The sequence below is a fragment of the Panicum virgatum genome, chromosome 5K, assembly GCF_016808335.1.
Source record: "Panicum virgatum strain AP13 chromosome 5K, P.virgatum_v5, whole genome shotgun sequence".
Taxonomy (NCBI): Eukaryota; Viridiplantae; Streptophyta; class Magnoliopsida; order Poales; family Poaceae; genus Panicum; species Panicum virgatum.
In genome coordinates, this window is record NC_053140.1 from 44,067,679 (window position 1) to 44,092,805 (window position 25,127).

A 25,127-nucleotide genomic window follows, 5' to 3' on the forward strand; every position below is an offset into this window, starting at 1 on the left:
TTTTTGTTATATAGAAGTTCCATATCATTGGCGTTTCTGTTCTTGTGCGCGAGATCGACGAATTTGTTCTGCGTCGGTCGATTCCTTGTGTAGCTGAAGGAACCACACTAGTTTCTCAGTACGAAGGCAGCTGATAACCCACAGAAAAAAATGGAGAAAAGGTAACAGAGAACAATACGAGCAGCACACCCACCTCGGAGGACTTCGCCAGGTGCTGAACTGAGCCCATCGGGACCGGATCGAGTAAGCCAGCCCAACAAAACTTGGCACGCGGGCCCAGTTATGTTTCGTGCTCGGAACAGAGCCAGACCAAAGTTGGGCTCCGGTCCGACAAGGTCCACTGTTGGGATCGCTCTGGCACCGAATCACCACTGAACAATCACTGACCCCTCAAAAATGAAAAAGCACTGTCCACTGAACAACAAACCCTGCAGCATTTCGTTTCACATCATGTGCAATCCCTTTAAGTAGCTGATGAAAAAAAAACATGGCCGTAATAAGCCCCCCAGTGGACGCCTAAAACTAGGCATGATGCAACTGCCAAACTCGACTAGCTACCGACAGACGGAACTCATCGTGCACACCAACGCCCAACTGTGGCCGTCTGTTCAGTGGCAGGCGCGCGCTCCGTGTCGGCCACGCCGCGCGAGCGTGCACGGTGCACCGCATGGGCGCGTCGTGGAGCGGTGGAGGCGAGGCGAGGGGCTGCACGGCACGTCGCGGTCGGGCAACTGTGCGCGTGAGGAGCAGTGACGTGACGTGCCAATCGAAAGAGACGGCGGCGGGCGGCTGAAACATACAGAAAGCGCCACGAGGGGTCCAAAGCTGCGAAGCCGCATGGCCACAGGCAAGCGGTCGCCCTTGCTCGCCAGCCAACCAACCGTCCAACCGTCACCGGCCGCACGGATCTACTGCTGAAGCGGGCCGTAGCCCGTAGTGGTTAACCGTTGTGCTGGCGAGCCGTACCTTGAGAAACTCCTTGAGCGAGCGAGCACCATGCTGCTAAGAAAAGGAGACTTCGCAAATTTCTCAGTTAACAAGCGTATCTGCAATTCCACCAAAAAAAAACCAAGCATATCCCTGTTTACATACTTTTATCCATGTGTGTTGGGGGAGGGAAGCTTCTGTATTCAGCTAAGTTTATTTTGTATCTGAAGGTGTTTCCATTTTTTAATTGGAGTTCTGGGTATGGGATTATATGCTTCCAATGAACTCGGATTAGACTTGGAAAGATTGATTAATCAATCATACCTGCAACATTGGAAATACTATTGTGTTTTAGCTTTCTTATTGCTTATGCTGTCAAATTGACGATTATACCTCTACGTACATGATTACTAGATACCCATGAGTTATAAGGGATCTATTTGGCTGGAATCACAATACAAGCTCTCAATGATAGTACTCCAAACCGATCCACCAGTTGTTTCATCATAGAGGAAACAAGAAAGATGATGTAAATATTTCAGCACTTCAAAGTCTCATAGAACCACCAGAGCGTAAATGGAGTGACTCACGAGTTGGGGCAGATTTGTAGGAGAGTTCTTTTCTGGTTAGACCATGGTTGTAAACATACTCTGTTAGTTTAATATAAGTTCTCTCCGTTCGAAAAAAATAAAACACTACACTGGTTCACTCAAAACAGCTCCACTGTATACGCCAAAATTAAGGAGAAAAATGATAAAAAATAATAAACTTAGCTACTATCATGTGTGTAACTCTTTTTTTGTTTGCGGAACATTTGTATAGTTTTTTCAATGACAAGCTAACATAATGTACGCCAAATTCACGTAAAGTTTGCTGACGTCGCTAGCTAGAGGTCCATTCGATTCCCCGTGCCGTGCTGCCACGAGTCGACAAGAGCCTAATACTTCATGCTCTGATACATGCCATCAATGACGCTCTGCAGACAAATAGCACGCAATCCAGACGAAGGTCAGCTTGGTGAGGATGGATCGTCCAAGCGCGGTAACTGAAAGTGTGAAACTGAAGTTGTGTCGTACCTGGTAGTATTTCAGCAGCTGCGGCCGCTTCTTCTTGTACGTCGGGGTAATGAGGTCGCGATCCATGTCGAACGGCACCGGGTCCAGATGAACAGCCCGGATGAGCTCGAAGCCTTTGAGCTGTCGTGCCAAGACAGAGAATGATGCGTCAGATCAAGCTGCCGAGGTACCAGCAGCATTCACATAGACGTTGATGTGTTCCGGTTGTCCAGGTTCCTTACCTTCTTTTCTTTACCCATCTTGGTTAGTTCTCCCAAGATGAACTCTTTGGCTTTCGGGTCTTCACAAATCGCAGCAAACTCTCCAGTTACCCCGTTCGACTCTGCCCATCGCTCCAGAGCCTGCTTATTGGGGTTCACCACTGCAACGAGGCTCGATTCGAAGCTGTTGCCATACACCCAAACCTGAAGGTACCAATAGGAAATTAGTGGAAAGATTTTGGGATGTTTAGAAATAATTTGCTGCAGAAAACTCAAGTAGGTGTTGTGGATGAAGGTTGTTTTGAGCTGTACCGAATCAACACCGGGAGTCTGACCAAAGATGTTCTCCAGATTCTCGACCGCAACATACTCTCCCTGTGAGAGCTTAAAGATGTTCTTCTTGCGGTCGATGATCTTCATGCTCCCATCAGGCTGCCACTCACCAATGTCTCCTGTGGTAAATAACAACATTTGACAGTGAACAAATGAAGTTGTAGAAAAAAGTCTGGATTTGTGAAAAATTTCAAAGATTTTTTTGATGACAAGTTGAATTGAGGGTCACTTTCAAGATGGTTATCGGTCTCCTGTGAGTTGAATGCAAGCCATAAATTTGTTGACAAGAGGACTCTGAAAGTTTTGTTCCCTCCCACATTTTTTTTCTGGACTACTTTTAACACATTGATGAACAGTGATGCCAACGTGGACAGCCTTTTTTTTTGTTCTTGATAAATGACGTGGACGTACTATCAGACACTGGGGAGAGATTGATACCTGTATGGAACCAACCATCGACCATGATTTCCTTGGTTAGGTCCTCTCGCTTGTAGTACCCTGAGAACAGGGTGTCCCCTCTTATACAAATCTCCCCACGAGGCGTCTCGCTGGACAATGCGTCGTAACCCATCTCAGGGACAGATTCCAGGCGTACTTCGACGTATGGGAGCGGAGGGCCGACGGTACCCAGCATGGACATGTTGTTCGGTAGGGAAACAAAGGACCCAGCACAGGTCTCTGTGAGTCCTACAGGAAGAGAATAAGCATAGGTAATCAAGAATGTCAGATATTTTTGGCGAATGTTCATGTTTTTAATTTTATGTATTTTAGAACTGTATATTTTGTTGACTAGCATACCATATCCCTGGAGAACATGGGAGCATGTCACCACACGCAGATACTCCTCAACATGTCTAGACAAGGGAGCAGCACCGGATAGAATCAGCCGAACCCTGCCACCTAGTCCCCGTTTCACCTATATATGGTACAAAAACACAAATCAAGTCAGCAAAAAAGCAACGATAAGAAATCAAATTGTATTTTAAAATTCTAGCTTCTTGCCATTTCATCATACCTTGGTGAAGACCAGTTTGTCAAACACTGCAGCAGCCTCTTCATGCTTGCTTCCTTTCAACATATTACCTTGTTTGCTGCACAATCATTTGGAGTAAAAGTTAGATCCTGATCACTATATTAGCCAACATATACCTTGATGATTAAGACTAATAACAGCCTTACTATTTGTAAGCAACATTGAACAAGGTCTTCTTCAAGAAACCACCAGTTGTGATTTTATCTTGCAATCCTGAATCACAAAACTAATAAACATCATTATTTGGATAACTGTTTGAATAACATTGTTTTTTCTTGAATACACACAAGAGCTGTGTATCTTTATATTATAGAGAGAAAAAAGAGTCCCATACAAAGCAACATCTTTACCTCTCCTAGGAGATAACAGAGGTTCGAATAACATAACAGTATTGAATATGTTACAAATGGATTGATGCCAGGTATGTAAATAAAATAAAATCTTCAATTCATGCACCACCTCGCTGGCAGAGATTGTGTTATATGATTGATTGAAAGTTCAAGAGTCTGCTCTGCGCTCAGTTCGTTCGTTGGAAAAAGAAATATTTAATTCAATTAGAGTACCTCCATAAATCCTGTCCAGAACACGTGGAACAGCACAGAATACTGTTGGTTTGAGTTCACCAATGTCTTCAACCAAGAGTTTAACATCCTGAAATAGAATGCTTATGATCAATTATTAACATGAGCAAGGTAGTGAGTTTAGAACAACATGTGTTTCCTATTCTTACCCCACGCCAAAATCCAATTGAAGCACCATGGTGAATGAACACTTCCTCAATCACTCGGTCAAAGATATGAGCAAGCGGAAGGTAAGATATGTAAACATCATCCTCACGAAGCTGTTGGATCAAAATAAGTTTTTGTAAAAGGAAGAGACAGTGCATTGTTGGGATACAAAACACTGAAATAAAATACGGTAGATAAGTAGCCTACCTCCTCGCCTGAGTTGCTAAGGAACTCATCTACTGCTGAAACAATGGTAATGATGCTCTTGTTGGAGATTAATACTCCCTTAGGATCACCAGTTGTGCCACTAGTATACATTATTGTGCATATGTCATCCTTTTCCTTTGGTGGGAGTTCAAACTTCTCTTCACCGCCCTGTTGGTAAAACAGAAAAGGTTAATCATTCTAATGGATATATCAAGTCATATTTCTCACAATGATATCCCCTAAAATACATAATGTTGAAATTTGAAACAGAAAAGGTGCCTTCACATAACAGAGTTTACTTGTAACAAAGCATTTATTCCATCTACAATTTGGTTAGGAAGGGACAACCCTACCAGTTGCAGAAACTCTTCCCAAGAGTAGATGGATAAGCCATTCTCTTCAACTTTTTCCTTGTGCTCGGGATTGACCTTACCGAAGCTCACAATTGCTTAAAACAAAAAAGGAAGACTATCAGTAAGCCATATCCTCTATATTATAGGTTATTACACACACAGCCAGAAATGTCTCAAACTTACTCTTCAAAAATTTGGTTGCATTGGGAAATGTCTTGAGTATCTGAAAAGAACGACGAATTATTTGAAATGGTCAAACAAAAATCTGCACTGATAGTGTGGACAAGTTAGAGCAAACAGCAAACTGTGCTATGGGTTATTCTAATAAATGAAACTATGACATTTTTCATGTACTTTTGTGGCTACAAGGGAAATGCAAAATAATGATTGTAGATTGCTAGGATAACATTTTCAGTCACAGAAAAGATCCTTAAAAAAAAGTATATATAGGTGTGATGTGAGACGCAATCATGTCTTATTTCTGTAATGGCAACTTGTAAGATGCAATAATTTTTACTGTGCTGACTATGGTGGAAAAATCATACAAATGTTACAGTAACGAAGCATACCTCTCCAATCTTATTTTCCTCAACAAAAGCAATCTGTACCTCTGCATGGCACAACACAAATTCTACTGCCCCAGCACCTACAGCCATAGAAGTTGACGGCAGATGGCAGCAGGCCATTGTTAACAAATGAACCAAACAACATGTTTTAGTTTGGCAGTTGCTTTGCAAACATGATAATCCTGAATGTCAAGTATTTCCATTGCTCCACGGAAACAAGAAAAACTTACCAAGCGTGTCATACAATGGAACACAGTAGATGCCATGGGCATTGCAGGCCTGCACAATAAAGCAATAGCATCGTGAAATTTTTGGTATGGTCAAAGAAAGAAAGGATGCATAAATACATTCATGAACTGCAGTAGAATACGGGGCATTTTTTCCAAACATCCAAGAAATTTACAGAAAGTTTTCCAGGCATGTTCTCCCCAAAATTAAAGGATCAAACAGGCAATTGACAAAGTCTAAAACCATGACTATAGAAGAATGACATTCCAATAAATTTAAAAACTACTGAAAAGTTGAAACAGCTCTGGCCATTTTTCCTTTGGTGGAACAAGAAAGTCGTAGAAGTAGGGCTTGTAGCTATGAGCCTACTGATTCTTCTAGGCTAAACATCTTAATGAACAAAGCGGCAAGTGGACTCGATGCTTGTAATTCGGCTTAGGATATTGATGCCATAAACGTACCTGCATACTGATAACCCACTCAGGCGAATTGGCCCCATAGATGCCGCACCGGCCACCCTACAGACAATCAGGCATGGGTCATCTCAACAGCCCATCAACACAAACTTACAGAGAATAATGGAAGTATGGAACAAACGAGGAACAGTTCCAGCTTCTCGGTATGGAAGGCCGCAGAGCAATAATCAGAGCAAACGTCTGCACCTTGCCGACGCCACAGCTCCGGATCGCAGCCCCGACCTTGATCACGGTGTCGTAAACCTCCTTGTAGGTCAGCCACGTGTAGTTGCCAGCCTAACGCAAGAGACGGAGACGCCAATGAATCCAGGGAGGAAACAGAGAACCGTAAGCAAGCACCAGCCACCAGGTGGCGAGAGAACGAGATAGAGGCTCGCGTGCGGCTACCAACCTTCCCGTCGACAATTTCGCGGCGGCCGAGCATCTTGTTGTCGGGGCACTTCTCGACGGACAAACTGCACAGAGGGGGCGCATCATGCGCACGGACACGTCACCGGACCGGCGGATTTGAAGATACACGATAATAATTATCAGAGAATCGACGCAGCCGACTGATGCCAGTGGTGAACGTGATCCGGAATTCCAGGTTGAAACCAGGCATTGCGAACCCAGGTGGGGATAATAGATCTATCTATTCGAGATGCCCATGCAGAGCGACGGCGCGGAGGATGGGAGCGAGAGCAGCGGGGGAGGAGGAGGATCACGCGCGGCCGCCGGCGGGAGAAGAAGGGAAGCGTACCGGAATATGTCCCAGCAGCAGTCGAGCCCCGGCACGGCGGGCGTCGCGCCGCCCTTGCCCCCCGCGGCGCACCGGTACGTCGGCCCCGCCGAGGGCGCCCCGTCCGCCGCCTCCCTCCCCTCCTCCACCTGCACCAGGTGCTGCATCGTCGATGATGATCCCGCCACCGCCTCCTCGCTCGCTCTCTCTCTCTCTCTAGTGCATGCGCGCACACGCGGCCCGGCAGCGGGACGGCGAATTTATCACGCGAGACGTGGGAGCGCCGAGCCGCGGGTGGTTCCCTCCGAACAAAAAGTCTGACGACGGAGCCCGCCAGCCTGCCGCGCCCATATTTGTATTGTACCCGCGCAGACGCGGCTCGCGCGCACCCGTACCGTACCGGAGGGGCGGGCGCGACCTCTATCGCCAGCGGCCGGCGAACAAGGCCCCCGTGCCCCGAGGATCCGCGTGCTTGGTGCGCCACGGCGTGCGCGACCCGGCCGCGGACCGGGCCGGGCGGGCGTTGATCGCAGTCGTGCCGCGCGCGGCGTGGATTTTCCTTTGCGGTGTCCAAATCAGGAGGTCGTTGACAGCGCGCCAGAAGGATCCATCCGGTTCAGCGGTCGTAAGCTGCAGCCTGCGGGCAGTGGGCTTGGCGGCTTGGTGGTCACAGGTTTTGCCTTGGGGGCGCTGGACGGATGGGACCGCCCGACAGGGCCATTACTCCGATCCATTGCGGCTCTTTAATTCTAGAAGCCCAACTTGTAGTCGGCCGTCTCGCTCCATCAACTCGGATGATTTTAAGTATCAAAAAAAACTCGGATGATTTTCGTGGGTCAGTTTCTTTTGGGGAAAAAATATGGCCGGGCATATTACCCGAAACCCGAACTCTGAATCTGAAAAATTCGAGTCCGAGTCCAAAAAAACCCGAACCCGAAAAACCCGAACATAATTTCGAGTAACAAGCCACAATACACGAAATTATTACGGGTAATTCGGGTTTAGTATCCCAGTATCCGAATAACCCGAAGGCCCGAATTTTATTCAACGTGCTGTATGAGCCTAATATATAGCGGCCCAACATTTCATCCCGGCCCACTTAACCACGCCACCCCCAGTAACCCTATCCACTCACCAGCCTTATCTTCTCCCTGCGCTCCTCCCATCTCATGCTTTCCGCCGCCACCGTCGTCTGCCCAGAGCGGAAGCAGGCTGCAAATCTCCCTCATGCACATGCTCATCCGCGAGGGCGCGAGGCCACAGCGCGCCTTGGCCCTGCGCTCCTTCCGCTGCAGCTTGCCCCCCTCGGTCTGGGCTCCTTCCGCTACAGCTTGCCCCCTCGGTGTGGGCTCCTTCCGCTGCAACTTGGTGTCAATCGAAAGGATGGCTGCAAGTACCACTGGACCAGGTCCCGATTGAAGTTGTCTTTGATTTTTTTTTTGGGCGTCGATTTGTAAACAATTTAATGCTACTGCTCCACTATTCTTGCTGATGTGAGATCTACTGCCTTTATTTTGTGTAGTTAGCTTGTGTGCGGTTTTATTTACTAATCGACTTTATTTTTAATTTCTTTTCTTATTCCTGCAAAGATGATACAAATTTAGGAAGCATCTCACAAAATTCTCGGGTAGTTCGGGGATACCCGAATCCGAACCCGAATTTTCGGGTACCCGAATTGTTGGTTTTTTTTCTCATGCAAATTTCAGGTAGCAATTTTAAAAACCCGAAATTCTTAATATTCGAAATGCTCGATCCGAAATTTTCGGGTAACCCGAATGCCCAAAAAAGGTTCGCACCATCTCTTTCCATTAGTTTCTTCTCGATACGGCGTATCTCATTTTCGTTTATATTTTCAGTCCAAAGTAATAAACAACTGTACGCAGAACATTCTTTTCCGTGTTTAGTGAATGGCACAGCTCCTGGCCTGCCAAATTTTCTGAGGGGGGAAAGATCTTGAGCACACGTAGAACAGGAGCAGTTTGCAAGCAACAAGTGACAGATTTTTTTTATTAAAAAAATGCTATAGTTATGTACAAATGCGTCTTTTTGTCGCTATGTGGGGCTACAATCAGCTCCTAGGGCTCAGTAATTCAGCCTGTACTGAAACCATCTAATCTAACTGTTCAAGCTAAACAAAGCTTCAGCTCTACGTGCGCAATGATCAGGAGGGCACTAACTCGTGGTGCGTATAAACCAGAAGAGAACCCATTTCAAATTGCACAGCATGTTCTTCAGCGCCTTCGTCGAGTTCTCCCTCGTATTGAAATCACTTAGGACAACTCTGTAGCCCCCTACTTTATCACCATCAATCCTGTAAACCAGGTGATCTTAATTAGCAACTATGCGATCAAAGCTGCATGCCGATACAAGATATTTTCCAGCTTTTTGTTAATTGTCAAGCTTGTCGCAAAATAACAAAGTTCCTGCATGTACGCTAGACTGAAAATTGTAGGAATGAACAGAAGAAACAAATGGATATCACAACCATACAAGCCATATTTCAGTATTTTAATGGTCACAACTGAAACACTATGCAGTTAAACAAATTGAACATCAGATAGGATAGGAATCTTCAGTCACGAAAATATTTCTTTAGGCACAGTTTCAAAATAAAGAAGATGTCATAAGCATAAAATAGAGAAATTTCGATGTGTGAGTGACATGATTTGTAAGCATGCATAATACAAGAACACCAGAGTTCCAAGAAAATCTTACTTATAGGGGAGCTTGAATGACTTGTCAGGTGGAACATTCTTCTCCTTATCCAAACTTACAGCAAACTCAGCAAACTCTTGCAGGCACGTCAGAAACAATGTCATGGCATTATCATATTGGGTGCTGAATAACACATTTGCCGGACCAAACCTGAACATCATTCACACCCAAAGCATGACAAATTTGCATGCCCATTCAAGGTGAACAGAAAATGCAGAAAAAGACCAAAGCAATTTTGTGGCAAATAGAAGGAATACTTGGTTCCTTCTAACATAGTTTTCATATCAAGTTAAAATTTTAAGTGTACTACACCACTTCATTATTACTTAAAAGAATTTTTCATGTTGATCTGAAGCCCAAGCCAAGAAACAATTGATAATCACTATATCGCCTCAGTAAAAACTAGCATATCTGCCTATATGTCTTACTAGATAAGAAGGTTTGTTAATCAGATATCAAACAAATTTACTAGGAAAAAGACCATTTTACTACCCCATACAAATTCACTGTCTGCTGACCCTCCAGAAAAAATTCATCTCGTTTGCTACCCTAAACTCACTGTTTAAATTGCTACAATCCCACCCTCTATCTAATGAAATCTGTCCTTTTTGTTTCTCCTCGCATGTTTTGAATTTAATTTCAAATTTTGCGGGGTGATATCATAGGGTACAAAACATATCATACTTTTTTTGTGGTTACTTCATAGATTAGGAGCATCTGATATTAGTTTTAACTATGGAGAGGAGACATGAAAATGCATGAAAACTCAAAGTCTTTTTTGGACATAGACTATGATGTCGTCTGTCACCGCACAAAATTTGAACTGTTGAACTTGTCCAGGGACAAATGACAACGAGATTGGGCTAATTTAGACAGTTTAGGGGAGTAAAAGGAGTTGAAAATTTGTTCAGAGGATCAAAATTGTTCTAGGTGTTAAATGGACTTTTCCCAATTTATTATGAACCATAAAAAAGTGATAATTGAGGAACATTGAAGCACAAACCATATAGAAAGGGGCAAACACAAAAGAGTACATTTGCCAGCAGAAAGCTTACAGTTTATGTGTTTTGTTATTGATGTCTGTGATTCTTGGATAGCTTCCCACAGCATGAATCTTGATCCTGTATCTATGCAAACATTGAGGAACTCAAAAGCACAATTTTATCCCTAGAACAGTTTGTAGCAGGCTAAGTATTAACATTTGCCATCTAAATATAATCAATAAAGTGAAACATGCAATTTAGCGATAAAAAAACTGCACTTATAATGCTAATGCTGCCGAGAGAGAAACAGAAATAAAAAATGCCCAGTGGTCACCTAGCAAGCCACAAGACGTATTGACCCCACCACCCAGCACCATCTTTTCTGTTAATGCCAGTTGCCAGATTATACAATGCCAAAACCCTGTTTGGGGGGGTTTGTGACTCCTGACTGCAGCTACCTACACATTAAGCAGCCAAGTTTGACCAGCCGTGGCATATGTTTAGTTAACTGCCCACACTTTGGCTTGCCAAATTTCTCCTCACCACAATGCATTTGGGACCTATTTGCTGCTACAAAATTATGGTGGCAAGATAACTGTGGCAATCTATGGACATGAACCAAATAGGTGCGGTAAAGTCTGTTCAACATATTCCTAGCCACAAGTGTGGCAAAGTTAGTAAAAAAAACTGAGTGTTTGACACATGGAACTTGGGGGCTAACGAAATGTGGCTAGTAAACCAAACAGACAGACAAATGTAGCAATCAACCAACTGTGGCATGACAAAGGGATGACAAGTTAGTCTGTGAACCAAACATAGGAATACCAGTTAACTACATTTAACACACATACTATTTCACTACTGTCATTGGCAGTAACACACCCCTGATAGCAGAAGAGACGGCTGCAGAACTGAGGTTATTAGAGCTAAAATATATTTTGACATGCACTCCTAACAAACAGAGAAGATGGCTGCTGGACATAGCTTCTCTGAGCCAAAGTATAGTCAGGTATATACATCAAAATGACCAGAAAAAACCAAACACGGTCAACATGGTCAACCTAGTAAAATGCACTGAAGCAGGTGGCATATAGGCCAATCATTTCGATATACTTCTCAATGAATAACAGCTACATAAACTTAAAGAAACTGTCATTATATGTGCCAAGGATACTGAAATTTCGGGGTGTAATACTGAGCCATGGTATGCAACAGAAGTGCAGCCTGACCCCAAGCAGCATTTATCTCATCCCACTCAACCTAAGATAAGAGTAACATAGATTTTAATCAAATAGATGTATTAGAAGTGTGCCTCAAATAGAATGTAGTGAATCAATGTCTTATCTTTACATTTTGCAATTGGGATACCTACCACATGAGTGTGTCCAAGTCGGAGGCTATTTATTGTTCCGAATATTCCATAGTGTGAAATATAGAATACATCATTCAGAATATCTGTATGCTCTAACATTTCCAGATGGGCTTGAGAATCTTCTATTTTTGCTGAAATGGCATCTCTTTCTCCCTGAATGGTGAAGTGACAATTTTTCAGGTAGCAAACTATCAGCGACAGAAGAAAATGTTGGAAAACAATTCAACTATAGGAAAACATGCATATAGATAAGGAATCATGATTTGTGCTGCTGTTTGCAAACAAGAAGGCACTACGAAACAGTATGCAATTATTGGGATGAAAGAAATATATGATCACAAAATTAACATAGAATCAGTAAACTGTGAACTTTTGACTAACATGGAACAGAATGGATGTCTAATTGTCTATACATTTCATGTAAGGTTTCAACACATTTTGATGTATGACAACACTAGGTCGGTGCATTGCTATTTTAACAAGTATAATATCCATGACCTGTAATAAGCATACCTGATTAGATGTCAGCTGAAGCTGAAAGCTGTTGAATTCTTGCCAATACCTGCCAAAAATATGACACATACGCTTTGCTTAGTAGTTGAAGCTTTATAAACAACATGGGCCCACCAAACACTCAGACTGTGTAAACAACTGCATAATTGTTGTGGCCTGATGTTCCCGTGATAACTATTTTCCAGTGGTGGTATCTTTTATGTCAACTTATATTGAACATTTTATTTAGTTAAAAAGTAGCAGCAAAGTATTTGCTTTTTTCTGTGAAGAGGGTGCAATATTGCTCAACCTCTTATATGGAAGAAACAAAGGAGAGCAGGAAAAATAGGAACCATTGCAAGCATGACAAAGAGGAGAGCCTACTGTCCGCGCCAAATAAATAAAAAAATGGTTCAAGACAATGCAGCCTGTAGACAAACTTTAAAACTAATAACAAGAGGATGCCAGAAATAAAAATGGGAAGGAGAACAAAAACTAACCGCTCTTCCAATTCCTCAAATTGTTTATATTTTGTTTCAAGATCTTTCATCTCAGAACTAACTTCTGAATATTGCTTTTCAGCTTCTTCAATATCAGCTTTAAGTTTCTGTTCTTCTTCCTCAATCTGAATTGCAGCAAAGAATACAAATGGAATTTACAGAAGTGTTACAACTTACACATACCAACAAACAATTCTTGTAGCTTCTGCAATAAGGTTGGTAACATGGACATGCCTTCCAATATATTATGTTTGGTTTATTAAAAAATATGGCTGTTAAGTGTTAACTGCTTGAGCACTATTTCAATAAAAGGTATACTTTCTCATTTCATGCCACTTAATATGATAGCTTCATAGTAAAAAGATCAAATTTGATTTCCATGTAATGCTGCTACATATTCATCATCATTTAACCTCATTAATTAGCTTCCAGTATCATGTATCATCTTCTTACATGCTGATGGAAGTATACAAACTAAATAGTAAACTCTGGATTAAAGTTCATTAATTAGTTTATGATCAAATCATATATGCCAACAGGCGTCACCTTTCGGTTCTCCTCCTGAAAATCTGTTTCACTGAGGATGCTGTAGGATTCTTGCTCCAGTTGTTGAAGACAAGCCTCATAAGCTTTGATATCAGAATTAATATCTTCAATCTCAAAATCCATCTTATCAGAAAGAATTCTCATACATTCAACACAAAGTGGCTGCTCAACCTGCATAACATAGTTAGATCATTAAGTCGTTTGCACAAAAAATAATGCTATAACTGAATAGCACAAACATAAAGAAAAATATGAATGACAACAATAGCAACCCTCATACAATCAATATTGATGCATCTTAAGTAAGCAATCCTACCTGAGTTTGTGAGGTCGCAATATCGAATGCTCTTTTTAATACAGTAACACTAGAGAAAAAACCAGAATTATTTCCTGGCGAGGAGCAACTTGGTGGCAGCAGCTGCGCACCATCTCCTTCAGAGGAAGAAGTCTTGTATATGGAAGCAGTAGGAGGTGGAAGCATAATATATGAGTCCTCTATTGGTCTTGTTAGTGGGGATGCAGCACTTCGTGGGCATGGGGGAATTCCAAGACCTTTAGATCTGTTCTTCTTCGATAATACTACATAAGAATTGTCCATCCTGCTTGCAGCCATATTACAACCCTGAACAGCAGATGCATGCAAACCTGCATCCATTAATGGTACAAAACGTAAGAGCCAATATTTTGGATGGTGGAGAAGCTTGATGGGTAGTGCTTGAAGGAAAGGGAAAAAAGAGAGGAAATTAAATGATGGTTGCCAGGTCAAATCTGTGGCACAAAATTCTGTATCAATTTAAAAGAAGATATCTACAGTAAAGCTTAAAAGGAAAATGACAAATGGTAGCATAGCACCAGAATAACTGAATCGTTTAACCTCATTGGCAGCTCAAGAAATTACAGTTTTCAGCATCATCGAAACAAAACAATGAAGAATTCTTAGGCTTAAGATCAAGGCAGCAACTCTTTTCCCAGTTCAACAGAAGAATTACAGCTAAGTATTTGCTGATTTAGCCTTTTAGCTTATCCTGGATGTCGTCATGCAGGTTCCATTGTGGGTGAACACCTCTATTCCAAAAAAAAACAAAGCAAGAGAACAGTGCAACCAGAAGCATGTTTGACATAACATAAATATGCAACATTCGCACTATGATGGATCGTGGGTACTTGCTAATTTCCAGTTAAGTCAGTAACGAAAAATTAAAGCTATATGACCTCAACTTGTCCAGCACCTCACGGGCAATTCAGTGGGTCGAATTTCCAATCCCTATCGCGCACTATGCATTGTAAACCCGTGACTCCCCAAATCGCACCCAAAACCACTGCAATTTCTAGAAACAATTACAGTTTAGTGCATTCCATCAGAAAAATGCACGTGCAGTTTTCGATAATTCAAATGTGCCTGACTCCTCATGCTATTATCATCAAATAAAGAATTTAATCATGGAATCGGCTGGTTCGAATCGATGGGCTAATAACGGGATGGCTAATCTTCGGATGAGCGACAAATGTACCGGAGGCCGGGAGCCTGTCGGCGTCCCCGACGACGGCAAGCGCGCCGTGGCACTCCTGGCACCTGAACCGCGGCACGGATTGGCCCGCCCCGCCGCTCCGGCCACCGGTCAGGTGCCTCATCTCGCCGGGCACCACGCTCCCACTAGGCAGACTCCTTGCTGAACCGAACGGCCTTTGCCCTTGCGTTTCGCGGATACCAAATCCGCCCTGTATCTGCGATTCCCTTCAGGCACGAGGGGAGATCGAATCGGAGGAAGAAGGGGTTTTTTTTTTTTTGAAATTAATCGGAGGAATATGACTCCACCGGGATAAGACGCGGACGGAATCGGGCAACTCCAAACGGCGCGGGGAAGAGCACGGCGTAACTGACGTGTGGGACCGGAAACGGAGAAGAGTATATGGGCCCACCTGTCGGTGGGTTGGAAGACGGTATCCTTCTTCAAATCACGTCTTCTTCGGGAAAAGTTTCTCTTCCTCTTCCTCTTCCTCTCCCTCTCTCTCTTCGACGACGTCGGCGAGGGCTAGGGTTTGGTGTGGTTTGGTGTGTCACCGCCATCCGCCATGGCAGAGGCCACCCAGTACCAGATCCTGGTGCGGCTCCTCGACGGTCGCACCCACTGCCTCCGCTTCACCACGCCCAGCGTCTCCGGCGCCGCCCTCCTCGATGCCGTCGCGACCCTCTCCCGCGTTCCGGCCGCCGCGCTCCGTCTCGTCGCCGGCCGCCTCGACGTATCGCCCTCGTCCGTACTCACCTCAGCCGCCGACGGACAGTTCCCCTCGGCGTCCGCGCTCCTCCGCCTCCGGGGAGGCAAGGGCGGGTTCGGCTCCCTCCTCAGAGGGGCCGCCTCCAAGGCCGGCCAGAACAAAACCAGCAATTTTGACGCCTGCCGCGACATCAACGGCCGCCGCCTCCGCCACGTCAACGCCGAGCGCCGCCTCGAGGAATGGAAGGCCGAGGCCGCGGATCGCCAGCTCGAGAAGCTCGCCGAGGACTTCATCAAGAAAAAGGCCAAGGAGGCGGGCCGCCGCGGTGGGCCCTCAGCCGCCGAGGTGGACAAATACCTCGAGAAGTACCGCAAGGATGCTGAGATCTGCGTCAACGCGGTTGAGGAATCCGTGCGTGCATCTCTTGGGAAGAGGAAGACCGCGCCTAAACCACCCCCTGGGGCAGACTCCAAGAAGTTTAAGATTTGGTGAGTAGCATCCAATCCTTCGACATGTTGATTGAATTGCATTTCATTTGGAATATCAACTTTTCATCTCCTTAATTGAGCTGCTTATGTCCTGAAAAATCGGTACCCATTTCGTTTGGGAAATATGCCAAGTTGTGTCTTCTGAATGCCAAGCTTGTTCTATTATGTTGCTCTGAGATGTTAATTGTTATGTATACATGTTTACTTCTAATACTCCCTAATGTCTGTGAGTAAAGTAATATGCAAGGAACTTCATGTTTGGTTCTCAAATCTAAACACGTCAGATTGCCTTATAAGCCGCAAATTTAAGTCGTTTATGGGATGATTGCGTATAAAGATAGTTGTGTGTCTGTAAGTCTGCATTTTGTTTTTAGGTAGCTGATTAAACCAAATCAAATTTACTATACTGCAGTGTTCTAAAAAACGTTTTTAAACGTCGTTTAATCTTGATTAAACGCTGAACGGTGGCCAAGCGTTGCGTTTAATCACAGTGTCGTTTAATCACAACACACGTTTAATCATGTTCAATCTACGTTTAATCACAAAAAACTCTAAACCATAGGCAAGCGTTCGCCTAGCGTCTAGCGTTTTTTAGAACCTTGCTATACTGACAATGGATGAGTGTTTGCTATTGTTGTTTGTGTTGTCAAGTACCTGATTTAATTCCATTGTGCAGGTTGGGAAAGAATAAGGTAGAAGACAATGAAAGCGATAGTGACAGTGATATGGATGATGAGGATAGAGAAGGTGATGAGGGCACAGATGCCAAATCCATAGTTCTTGATGACGGGAATTGCTCAAATGGATCCAGCAAAAGTGAGGACGAGAAGCCTGATCTGGGTTCCGTTTCTGGGTCACATTCAGAAGGAGAGTCCTCAGGTGAAAAGTCCCAGCACATTGATTCAGACGAAAATGGAAAATGTGTTGAGTCAAGTGTGGAACCGACAGTGAGATCAGGGGCTGAAGGTGGTGATGTTGAATCTGATGGTAGTGTGGAGACTGACGTAGCGGATCAGCCCATTTCTGTGAGCAGTGCTGTAGTTCCTTCAGAAGAAGTGCTGAAATCAGATGGAGTCAAAGCAGATGTGGATGGCACTGCTTCAGCTGCTTCAAATCAAAACAACCCAGAGGTGACTCAAGTAGAAGAATCTACTGATGTCAGCAATTCTCATTCAGAACCATTAGACCTGGCAAAGTACAGTTCAGCTGCAGAATTGGAGGTATGTTGCGTACTTTTTTCTTGACGTACCTTTTTTGGTATCATGATTACATTGTAGCTCTGCACTAGACATGCATTTTCTCTTTAAGCAATGTCTGTCATAAATTAGAGGCATTACTTTCAAGGATTATACTGTCATAAGTAATGACTGTCATAAATCATGATTACCATTAGGTAAGGAGTTTAGGAATTGAGTAACTGTTCAATTGCTAAGCCCCATTGATGGTACTATTGTGTCATGATAAGCTGATTGTATTTTAAATCTCAAACTATTTCCAGGTACCAAGTCAATCATAATGGCATTATTTATAGCTTCTATAGTTATCCCTTCAATACTAGACAAACACTGGGTTTTCCTTTTGTGCTAATTCATATGAATTGGCAAATGGGATTGCCTTGGAAATTAATGGGTAATCAGCTCATGTAGATATCATGACATACAAAGTGTAATGTGCATCAATGAGAATGGCCATTTAAAGCACTGTGTCAGTCCCCTGTTTCATTCTGTTTTACTCATATGCACTTGTTAATTTTATTTTGATAATTGATCATTATTTTTACTTTAATAAAATCCATTTGATTTCATTGTTTTGCATAACTCATTTTCCCATAGAGTACTTGGCTGTGTGAGCACGGTTTACTGGATTCATGTCTTTCCCCCTTTTCCCATATGAAATATATCCATCTACTTATTAAGACACAGGAGGGTCTTGGTTTTGTTTAATCACTGTTTTCCTTTTCTGTATGAGCTTTATCCATAACTTTGATTTATGATCTTCCCTGCCTCACTGCTGTTGCCATGCAGACACTTGGCTTGGAGAAGCTCAAGGTGGAGCTGCAAAGTCGTGGACTAAAATGCGGTGGAACATTACAGGAGCGAGCTGCCCGACTTTTCCTTCTGAAGACAACTCCACTGGACAAGCTACCAAAGAAGCTGCTCGCAAAGCCCACTGCTGGGACTGGGAGGAAGTGAGTAGTAATAATAGCATGTAACAGGTTCTATGATTAAGGAAACAAAATGCAAAACTTGAGCTGTATTTGAAGATACTTGAAATCTGTTGTAAGATGATCATACGCCTTTGGCTAGGCACGTCAAATCAATGAGATGCATGTATCATGTATGTATACTGCTGCTCTCCTAGCCGTAACCTTCTTTTTGGCTTAAGGTCTGTTTGAATTTGTGATGCTGCTAACTTCGCACATGAAACGCGGGCAAACGAAAAGTGCGACAGTACCTGTTATGCCTCTTGGGTAGAGCTGCTCAGTTCTTCGATGGTTTAAATGGGATAGTATAGGCATATCTCAGGTCGTGTTCTGAATTTCTGATGGAAAGAGGCGAGCCATTTAGTTAGCCTCTTTGTTTAGCCGTTACCAGCAGTAGTCGGGGTTTGGGCCGGCCAGCATGACTTGCCTTTGCCGGGGGGGCCTTCTTTGCGGCTAGACGCTCAAACTCAACCAACAGGACATGACCCGAAAAAAAAAAGGACATGACCCGCCGGACAAATCCACATTTAACTACTGAATTCAACGATTCGGGGACAAAATTCTTTGACCAACTAAGTGTACTTTTTCCTTCTCTTTCTGAGATGCAATTCAGTGAACCTTCAGCGGTCGTGGCTCCAGTACGAGGTTGATTTACTTGTCCGGCGTGGACGTCAACTGTCTTCCGGTCTATGATTGTGAAGACCTCATTGTGGCAATGTGGCTTGAAGGAGGCACTTGCTCATTTTAAAGTTGTTAATTATAATCGCATTAAGGTTAGCAGTACATCTTCGGTTACCCCTGCCATTCACAATCCCTACTGCCCAGATAAAAGAAAATATACAAATACCTCACTTTTGCTGCCTCAAACCAGATATTTATATCATATGAAATTGAGCACCATCGACACAATTATGAATCAATTTCTCCGAAGAGAACGACAGTAAACAAAGAGACAGAGAGTTAACTGTCCATTCCATCAACATCTAGCCCCAGTAATGGCATGTAACACCTGCCTCGCGGACAGTCCGCTCGGGGTCGGCGGACAGTCCGCCAGGCATCGTCCAGATATTTATCGGATGGATGTGGGACCCACTTGTCATTCCTCTCTTCCTCCTCACTTCGTCTAGAGCCGAGCGGAGCTCGAGCGCTCACGCCGTCGTCGCCCCCTTCCGTCGATCTCCCTACTCCGGCCACCAAACCTCGATTCCTCGCGCGAGAACCTTCCTCGGCACCTCCACCACCTTCCCAACCCCTAGACCGGCTTCTTACGACCGGAATCATCCCCCGCCACCGCCGGTTGCCATTGGAGGTGCTTGAAGCTTTGCTCCACGTCGATCCGCTTCTCCGGTCGTCCTCCGCTCGAACCGACCGCGGGAATGGATTCGTGGTGAGTTCCGTGTGCCTTCCGGTCTTTTTCCCCTTCCGTGGTGTGTCGCCGGCGCCGGTGAACGGCCGCCGCCGCCGCACTTGCTGCCGCTCGCGGCGCGGGTCAAAAGTTATGCATCGCGGACGGTCCGCCTGGGAGGCGCGGACAATCCGCCGGTCAGGTTAGGTTTCGACCAGAGACGATGTTGTCTCTGGTGGTTTAGCAGAATTGACTGTGGACAGTCCGCTATAGGGGAGCAGACGGTCCGCCGTTGAAATTTGAAGTTTGTCCAGAGACGATGTCTCTGGTGGGGGTGCGCAGGATTGAACTGCGGACGGTCCGCCACTTGAGCGCGGACAGTCCGCAGTAGAGTTTAGGATTTTGTCCAGAGATGTTGCCGTCTCTGGAGGATTGAATACGTGAACTGCGGACGGTCCGCCAAGGGGGCGGACAGTCCGCAGGTAGGATTAGAAATTGTTCCAGAGACGTTGTTGTCTCTGGTGGGTCGGTAGAATGGTACGGCGGACGGTCCGCCACTTGGGCGCGGACAGTCCGCAGGGCTTTCCAGTTGGAGTAAAATAGTTACATCATTGAGCTGCACTTATTTATTTCATATGCATACGTGTAGCATCTGCAGCTGAGGGCGCCGTATTTGAGGTGATTGCGGCACCGCAGGAGCAGCCGACGCAAGCCAGGAGGAGAGGTGTGAGCACCCGGCCCAAGGCCCGTCTGACCCCAGCTCTGAGCAGCAGTCCGAAGGCAAGTCCCGGTGCACATCCTATTAATTTAACTTATGACACCTATATATGTAATTATTACTTATGCATTACGTTTAGGAGTTGTTTGAAACCCTAGTTGCATGAACCTAGGTGTCCTTGAGTTGTACTGGTACGTATAGGACGATAGAAATGCTATGCTAGATAGGGTCTGGTAGAAGTCGAGTAATTTTTTGGTTACTCGCGAGATATAGGATAGCAGCAGTCCTTGGAATGAAAGAAAGAATAGAATTTGAGACCGGGCGGGGGAGGTGCAGTTCCGCCTGTGTCGGTTAAGGACCGAGCCGTTGTTGGCCCTGCTGATCATGTTTGAACTGTACTAACCGCATGCCGGGAGTAGGAGGTAGTCGAAACCGATAAGCCTAGTGCTGCCTCACTTCGAAAGTACAGAACTGCATCACCACCCCGTAGGGCGAGTCGAGTAGTCACGGAGAAACGGGATACATATGTTTACTTTTGGTGGTCTCACGGTGAGCTCGGCTGACTATATGAAGGTGGGGTGGTTCTGTAGTTCGAGGCGGGAAGGGGAAGGGTTGGTGCGTGTGGTCCGACGGGGCTTTTACGTGCCGTGTTAGTTAGGTCCACCTTGCAAGGTTAAATCGAATCGATTCGCCGTCAGTCGCTCTCGGATATGAGCACCTTGGTCACTGCGTCGCAGCGTAGTGTTGTGATGGAATGATGGTTGTACCTATGTTGATGAACATATGAATTATTATTTATTGCTCCACTTGTTTGCTCTAGATTTGGTTATGCAAATATTAGACTATGTTAATTTATATAGAACTTGGGCTAAAATAAGGAAAGTGAGGAATTACTTTAGTCGCTATTTTCTGCAAGCTAACCACCAGCCAAAAGCCTTGCATGTCTAGATACGTGGGCTAAGTTATACCCACTGGTCGGATAAGTCTTGCTGAGTATTAGTATACTCAGGGTTTGTTGCCACAATTATTTCAGGACACGCAGACGTATACTTCTGTCTCTGCTGCGTCAAGTTCATCCGCCGGGATGCAGAGGGATGGGAGGTTATGGAGCCAGACGTTTAGTTAGGGACATCCCTAGGGCACACTTTTGGTAGTTGCATGCCCCTTTCCTCTAGTTGAACCCGGATCTCAGTAATGCAAAGTTGTAAATTATATATTTATTCAAACTTAGTTTGTAAAACTTAAGGTAAAGCCTTATGCATATTTGTTGTATTTTCAATTATGTGTCGTGCTTGTACCATCTGCGCCCACCTTCGCGTGGGACTATCGGTGATGTTTCGATCGGGACGTGGGTTGAGAAAGGATCGCCAAATTAAGCCGTTAAGCTAATGAGCCCGATGTGTTCAAATGACGGCCATTACACTTAATTAGAGTTTTAATTTGGCGGTTCCGTCACATGGCACAAGCTGTACATATACATATTTTTTAAAAACAAACTGAATATGATAACTTATCGAATGAATTCACTTCAGCTCATTTTTCCTTCTAATTTCACCGACGCGGGGCCCTTTTGCTAGGTCATCTTCCCTGTGAAGCTCTGAGCCTCTGACCGTCCCATCTTCCCTTCGGTGGTGAATCATGGCAGTTCATTTTGAGGCGAATCATGGCATTCAGGTTGCTGAACTTATCCTGTGTGTGTAGCCCGGAGGGATTCAGGGGGGCATAACCACAGCCAGATCACAATACTCCACGAGAGCTCTGTAACTATTTCTCCGACCAGTTCAGTGTATGAGGTTGGGGCCTTCTATCGCGGCGTCGACGTCAAGAACCTTCACAGTTCGCTTTTACTGATCTCGCAGTTACAGCTTTCTCTGCTCTGCCTTGGCTGAGAAACGGTCTTGGATGAGGGTCATGTTGCCCTCTTAAATCTGATCACGATAAAACTTTGAACCGGTCCGTCTATGAATGATCGTGACGGCCCACGGTGGCTTCAAAAAGGCACTACTACTAGTTTCAAGTTTCGCCGATGGTCCTCGCCTCATAAGCTATTCGTTTACCTTTTCTTGGAACCGTGAGTCATCAGTACTCCTTCCAGAACTGAGTGACCGCTCTGTTGTTTAGTTTGTGACTGCCCGTGGCGTGAAAACGGCGGGGTCACATGTTTAAGCTGACTGGTGCTGTAACAGCTACCCCCACCTGCAAGCCCCCGCTGACCACCAATCCCCCGGTGGTCACGGCCCAGTTCTCCTCACAATTCAACTTGATCCTTATATATTTTTAACTTAAAATTGTATAAGATACACCGGTCTTTTTAACGCCCTCGCGCCACTCATGAGGTGGCGAAATCGACTGCATCACTAGCCATGTCGTACCACTTGCACCCGTCGCTTTGCTTTACGCTCAAGGTAAAAGCGTGAAAGGGTAAGGTCCGGGCAGAAGATAAGAGCCAAGCCCTTGAATCAGCCTCGAGGTGAAAAGCTAGCAACTGATCGAACAGAGGGTGGATGGTAACGAGGCGATCGCGACGGCATGCTTGTGTTGTGTCGTGATCAAGAAGCGGAAATCTGGCCACTTCGTTCTATCCGATTCTTCGGATGCTCGATCTCCGTTCTAATCTGAAATCAACAGCTCCAAACCAACCATTTTGGTAACGAACCAGGGGATACATGGTGGATATGAGAAGAGCATACTGAAGGTAGACAACGTATATATACGGTGATCCGACTAACTAGTGGCCACCTCTTTCCGCTACATGTACAGAGTACAGACACACGGCCGGGTCACCAACCACACTTGCATACACACTCAACTGAAACGGCAACTAGGAGTCAGTCTACTAGGACACGGGCGACCAAACTTCCAAGCAATCTCCGGCGCTCGAACTAGCTGGTGTCACACCACTTTTGTGCACTAAAGCTACTTCTCGCTTATCGGCGCGAGCTGCAGGCTCCAGCACGCGTCCCGCCGGCACGGCGCCCGGAGCTCGCCGGCGGCGGCCCGGAGCTCGCCCCTGAGCTCCGCCATCCTGGCCTTGCGCGCCCGCGCGCCCTGCGCCTTCAGCCTCGCCGCCAGCGCCTCCGCGTCCTTCCTCCTCATCACGACCTTCACCGTCACTGCCACCGAGCCGGCTGCCGGGGCCGCGCCGCCGCCGCCGCCGGCCCGCGGCGGGACGCCTCCTGCACGAGCACGACGTCGCCCCGCACACGTCGTCTGTTCCTCCTTATCATCAGCGACGTCGTCGTCTCGCCGCTGCTTGCGCGCGGTGATGACGACCGCGCGCCTCGACGACGGGGGAGCCGCCGCCTCGGTGACGACGTCGTTCTTGGAGCGCCTCCACCCGGCGTTGCCCATCTCTGATTCTCTGCGCGTGCGTGGAGCGGGACTAGTGGTCAGTGACCAAGTGACTAGTTACTAGACAGTAGAGACTAGCGAGTGTTGGTGTTCGGATTGGCATAAGCGCTTCGGTGCTCCCGCCCGGGCTTTATTTGGAGCTCGCGAAGGGGAAGACCCCGGCCCGTTTCAGAGGTGAAGGTGAAAGTGTTACATTTTAGTACTAGCTGGCACAAACGGAAGTGCTTATAAGATGAACTAAAATTTAGTTCATTCAAACGGAAATGCTAATAAAATAGACTAAACTTTAACTAAGACTTAAAAAATTTAATATATGTATAAGTGTTATTATATGCTAGAGTTTAGCATCCAATTATAGCTCCTCCCGACAGAATCTTTGTGAGAACCGCCCAATTTGATACTATTTTAAACGAACCGCCGGTTATTATCATCCAGATGAGAGTTAACACGTGCTTGCCGGAGAGCGTGCCACGTGTTATCCCACACCTAGAGACACGAATAACCGACACGTCATTCATCCAAAATAATATCAAATCCGGTAGTCCCGGTATGTGCTCCAACATACGCCCAGAATCAGCATATCCACATACCGTTTACAATCAAATACATCGCCAAAAATCCACAAAGAGCAGTTTTATACAATCAGAGTTCACAGCTTAATATTACAAGTTCAACATATGTGGGTTTCAAACTTCACTTACAAGCCTTGGCTCACGAAAGCCATATAGATAACCACAAATTTGGTTTTGCAGAAAAAGCATTTTCCTATAAATAACCATAAATAGATCAATTTTCAGCTACTCTAAACAAAGTAAAACAAAAAAAGAAAGCAACCTGAACTAAACAAATCCAAGAAAATTATCATAGATACTATGCATGAAAACAAAGCTAACAAAACTGGTTTTACTATTTTCTCACTTTCCAGCAAAAAGTTCTATATTAAACCATATTTTGGAAAGCAAGCACGAAATCGAAATGAAACCCTAAAGAACAGCAAGGAAACACATGAGTAAGATGCACCACTGAAAACTACACCTCACAAGGAGTCTATCAAAATTTAGTTTGATATTTTTCGAGCAGTACACAAATAACCAAGCATTAAACTCACTTTTGCAAAATAAAATTATAGATAAATCTACAGCAGAGTAACATGCAAAACAATATTTTTCCTAAGTAGATCTCAGATAGAGGAATCCAACAAAACAAGTTTCATAATTTTTGGATCTATACATGAATTTCTACACATTTTGCAAGTTTGCAGACAATTCAACCTAATGAAAACCCTAGCTAAAAGCTAGGTACACCCGGGCCTGGCCAGCCCAGAGGCCGACAGGCCGGGCCCACTGGTCAGC

The 25,127-nt window shown here is 45.0% G+C and overlaps 4 protein-coding genes across 5 annotated transcripts; 1 reads left to right on the forward strand and 3 right to left on the reverse strand.

The window, feature by feature from the left end:
• Nucleotides 1–1,545: 1,545 nt before the first annotated feature.
• On the reverse strand, nt 1,546–7,052 carry LOC120707622 (long chain acyl-CoA synthetase 4-like). The gene is made up of 19 exons (XM_039992553.1): nt 6,867–7,052; nt 6,519–6,582; nt 6,314–6,403; nt 6,113–6,169; nt 5,654–5,702; nt 5,427–5,503; nt 5,041–5,080; nt 4,858–4,952; nt 4,505–4,672; nt 4,300–4,410; nt 4,133–4,220; nt 3,716–3,782; nt 3,552–3,627; nt 3,335–3,452; nt 2,975–3,223; nt 2,516–2,655; nt 2,225–2,407; nt 2,004–2,123; nt 1,546–1,903 (listed from the first exon to the last, which is right to left on the reverse strand). Exons 1-19 carry the CDS (start codon nt 7,010–7,012, stop codon nt 1,865–1,867), a joined length of 1,977 nt encoding a protein of 658 aa, XP_039848487.1. The 5' UTR covers nt 7,013–7,052; the 3' UTR covers nt 1,546–1,864.
• Nucleotides 7,053–8,823: 1,771 nt separating this feature from the next.
• LOC120707623 (beclin-1-like protein) lies at nt 8,824–15,285 on the reverse strand. 2 transcript variants are annotated; one of them, XM_039992555.1, is made up of 10 exons: nt 15,270–15,285; nt 13,770–14,098; nt 13,454–13,624; nt 12,908–13,032; nt 12,429–12,477; nt 11,916–12,068; nt 11,718–11,803; nt 10,616–10,687; nt 9,561–9,710; nt 8,824–9,156 (listed from the first exon to the last, which is right to left on the reverse strand). In XM_039992555.1, exons 2-10 carry the CDS (start codon nt 14,064–14,066, stop codon nt 9,018–9,020), a joined length of 1,242 nt encoding a protein of 413 aa, XP_039848489.1. In that variant the 5' UTR covers nt 14,067–14,098; nt 15,270–15,285; the 3' UTR covers nt 8,824–9,017. The 2 variants fall into 2 exon arrangements, with proteins under 2 accessions (XP_039848489.1, XP_039848488.1); XM_039992554.1 differs by lacking the exon at nt 15,270–15,285 and adding an exon at nt 14,965–15,252.
• Nucleotides 13,049–18,504, forward strand: LOC120707625 (replication stress response regulator SDE2-like). Its single transcript, XM_039992556.1, has 4 exons — nt 13,049–13,122; nt 14,339–16,158; nt 16,835–17,378; nt 18,183–18,504. Exons 2-4 carry the CDS (start codon nt 15,527–15,529, stop codon nt 18,348–18,350), a joined length of 1,344 nt encoding a protein of 447 aa, XP_039848490.1. The 5' UTR covers nt 13,049–13,122; nt 14,339–15,526; the 3' UTR covers nt 18,351–18,504.
• Nucleotides 18,505–23,063: 4,559 nt separating this feature from the next.
• On the reverse strand, nt 23,064–23,971 carry LOC120707626. The gene has a single exon (XM_039992557.1). It carries the CDS (start codon nt 23,773–23,775, stop codon nt 23,341–23,343), a length of 435 nt encoding a protein of 144 aa, XP_039848491.1. The 5' UTR covers nt 23,776–23,971; the 3' UTR covers nt 23,064–23,340.
• Between the last annotated feature and the right edge of the window lie 1,156 nt (nt 23,972–25,127).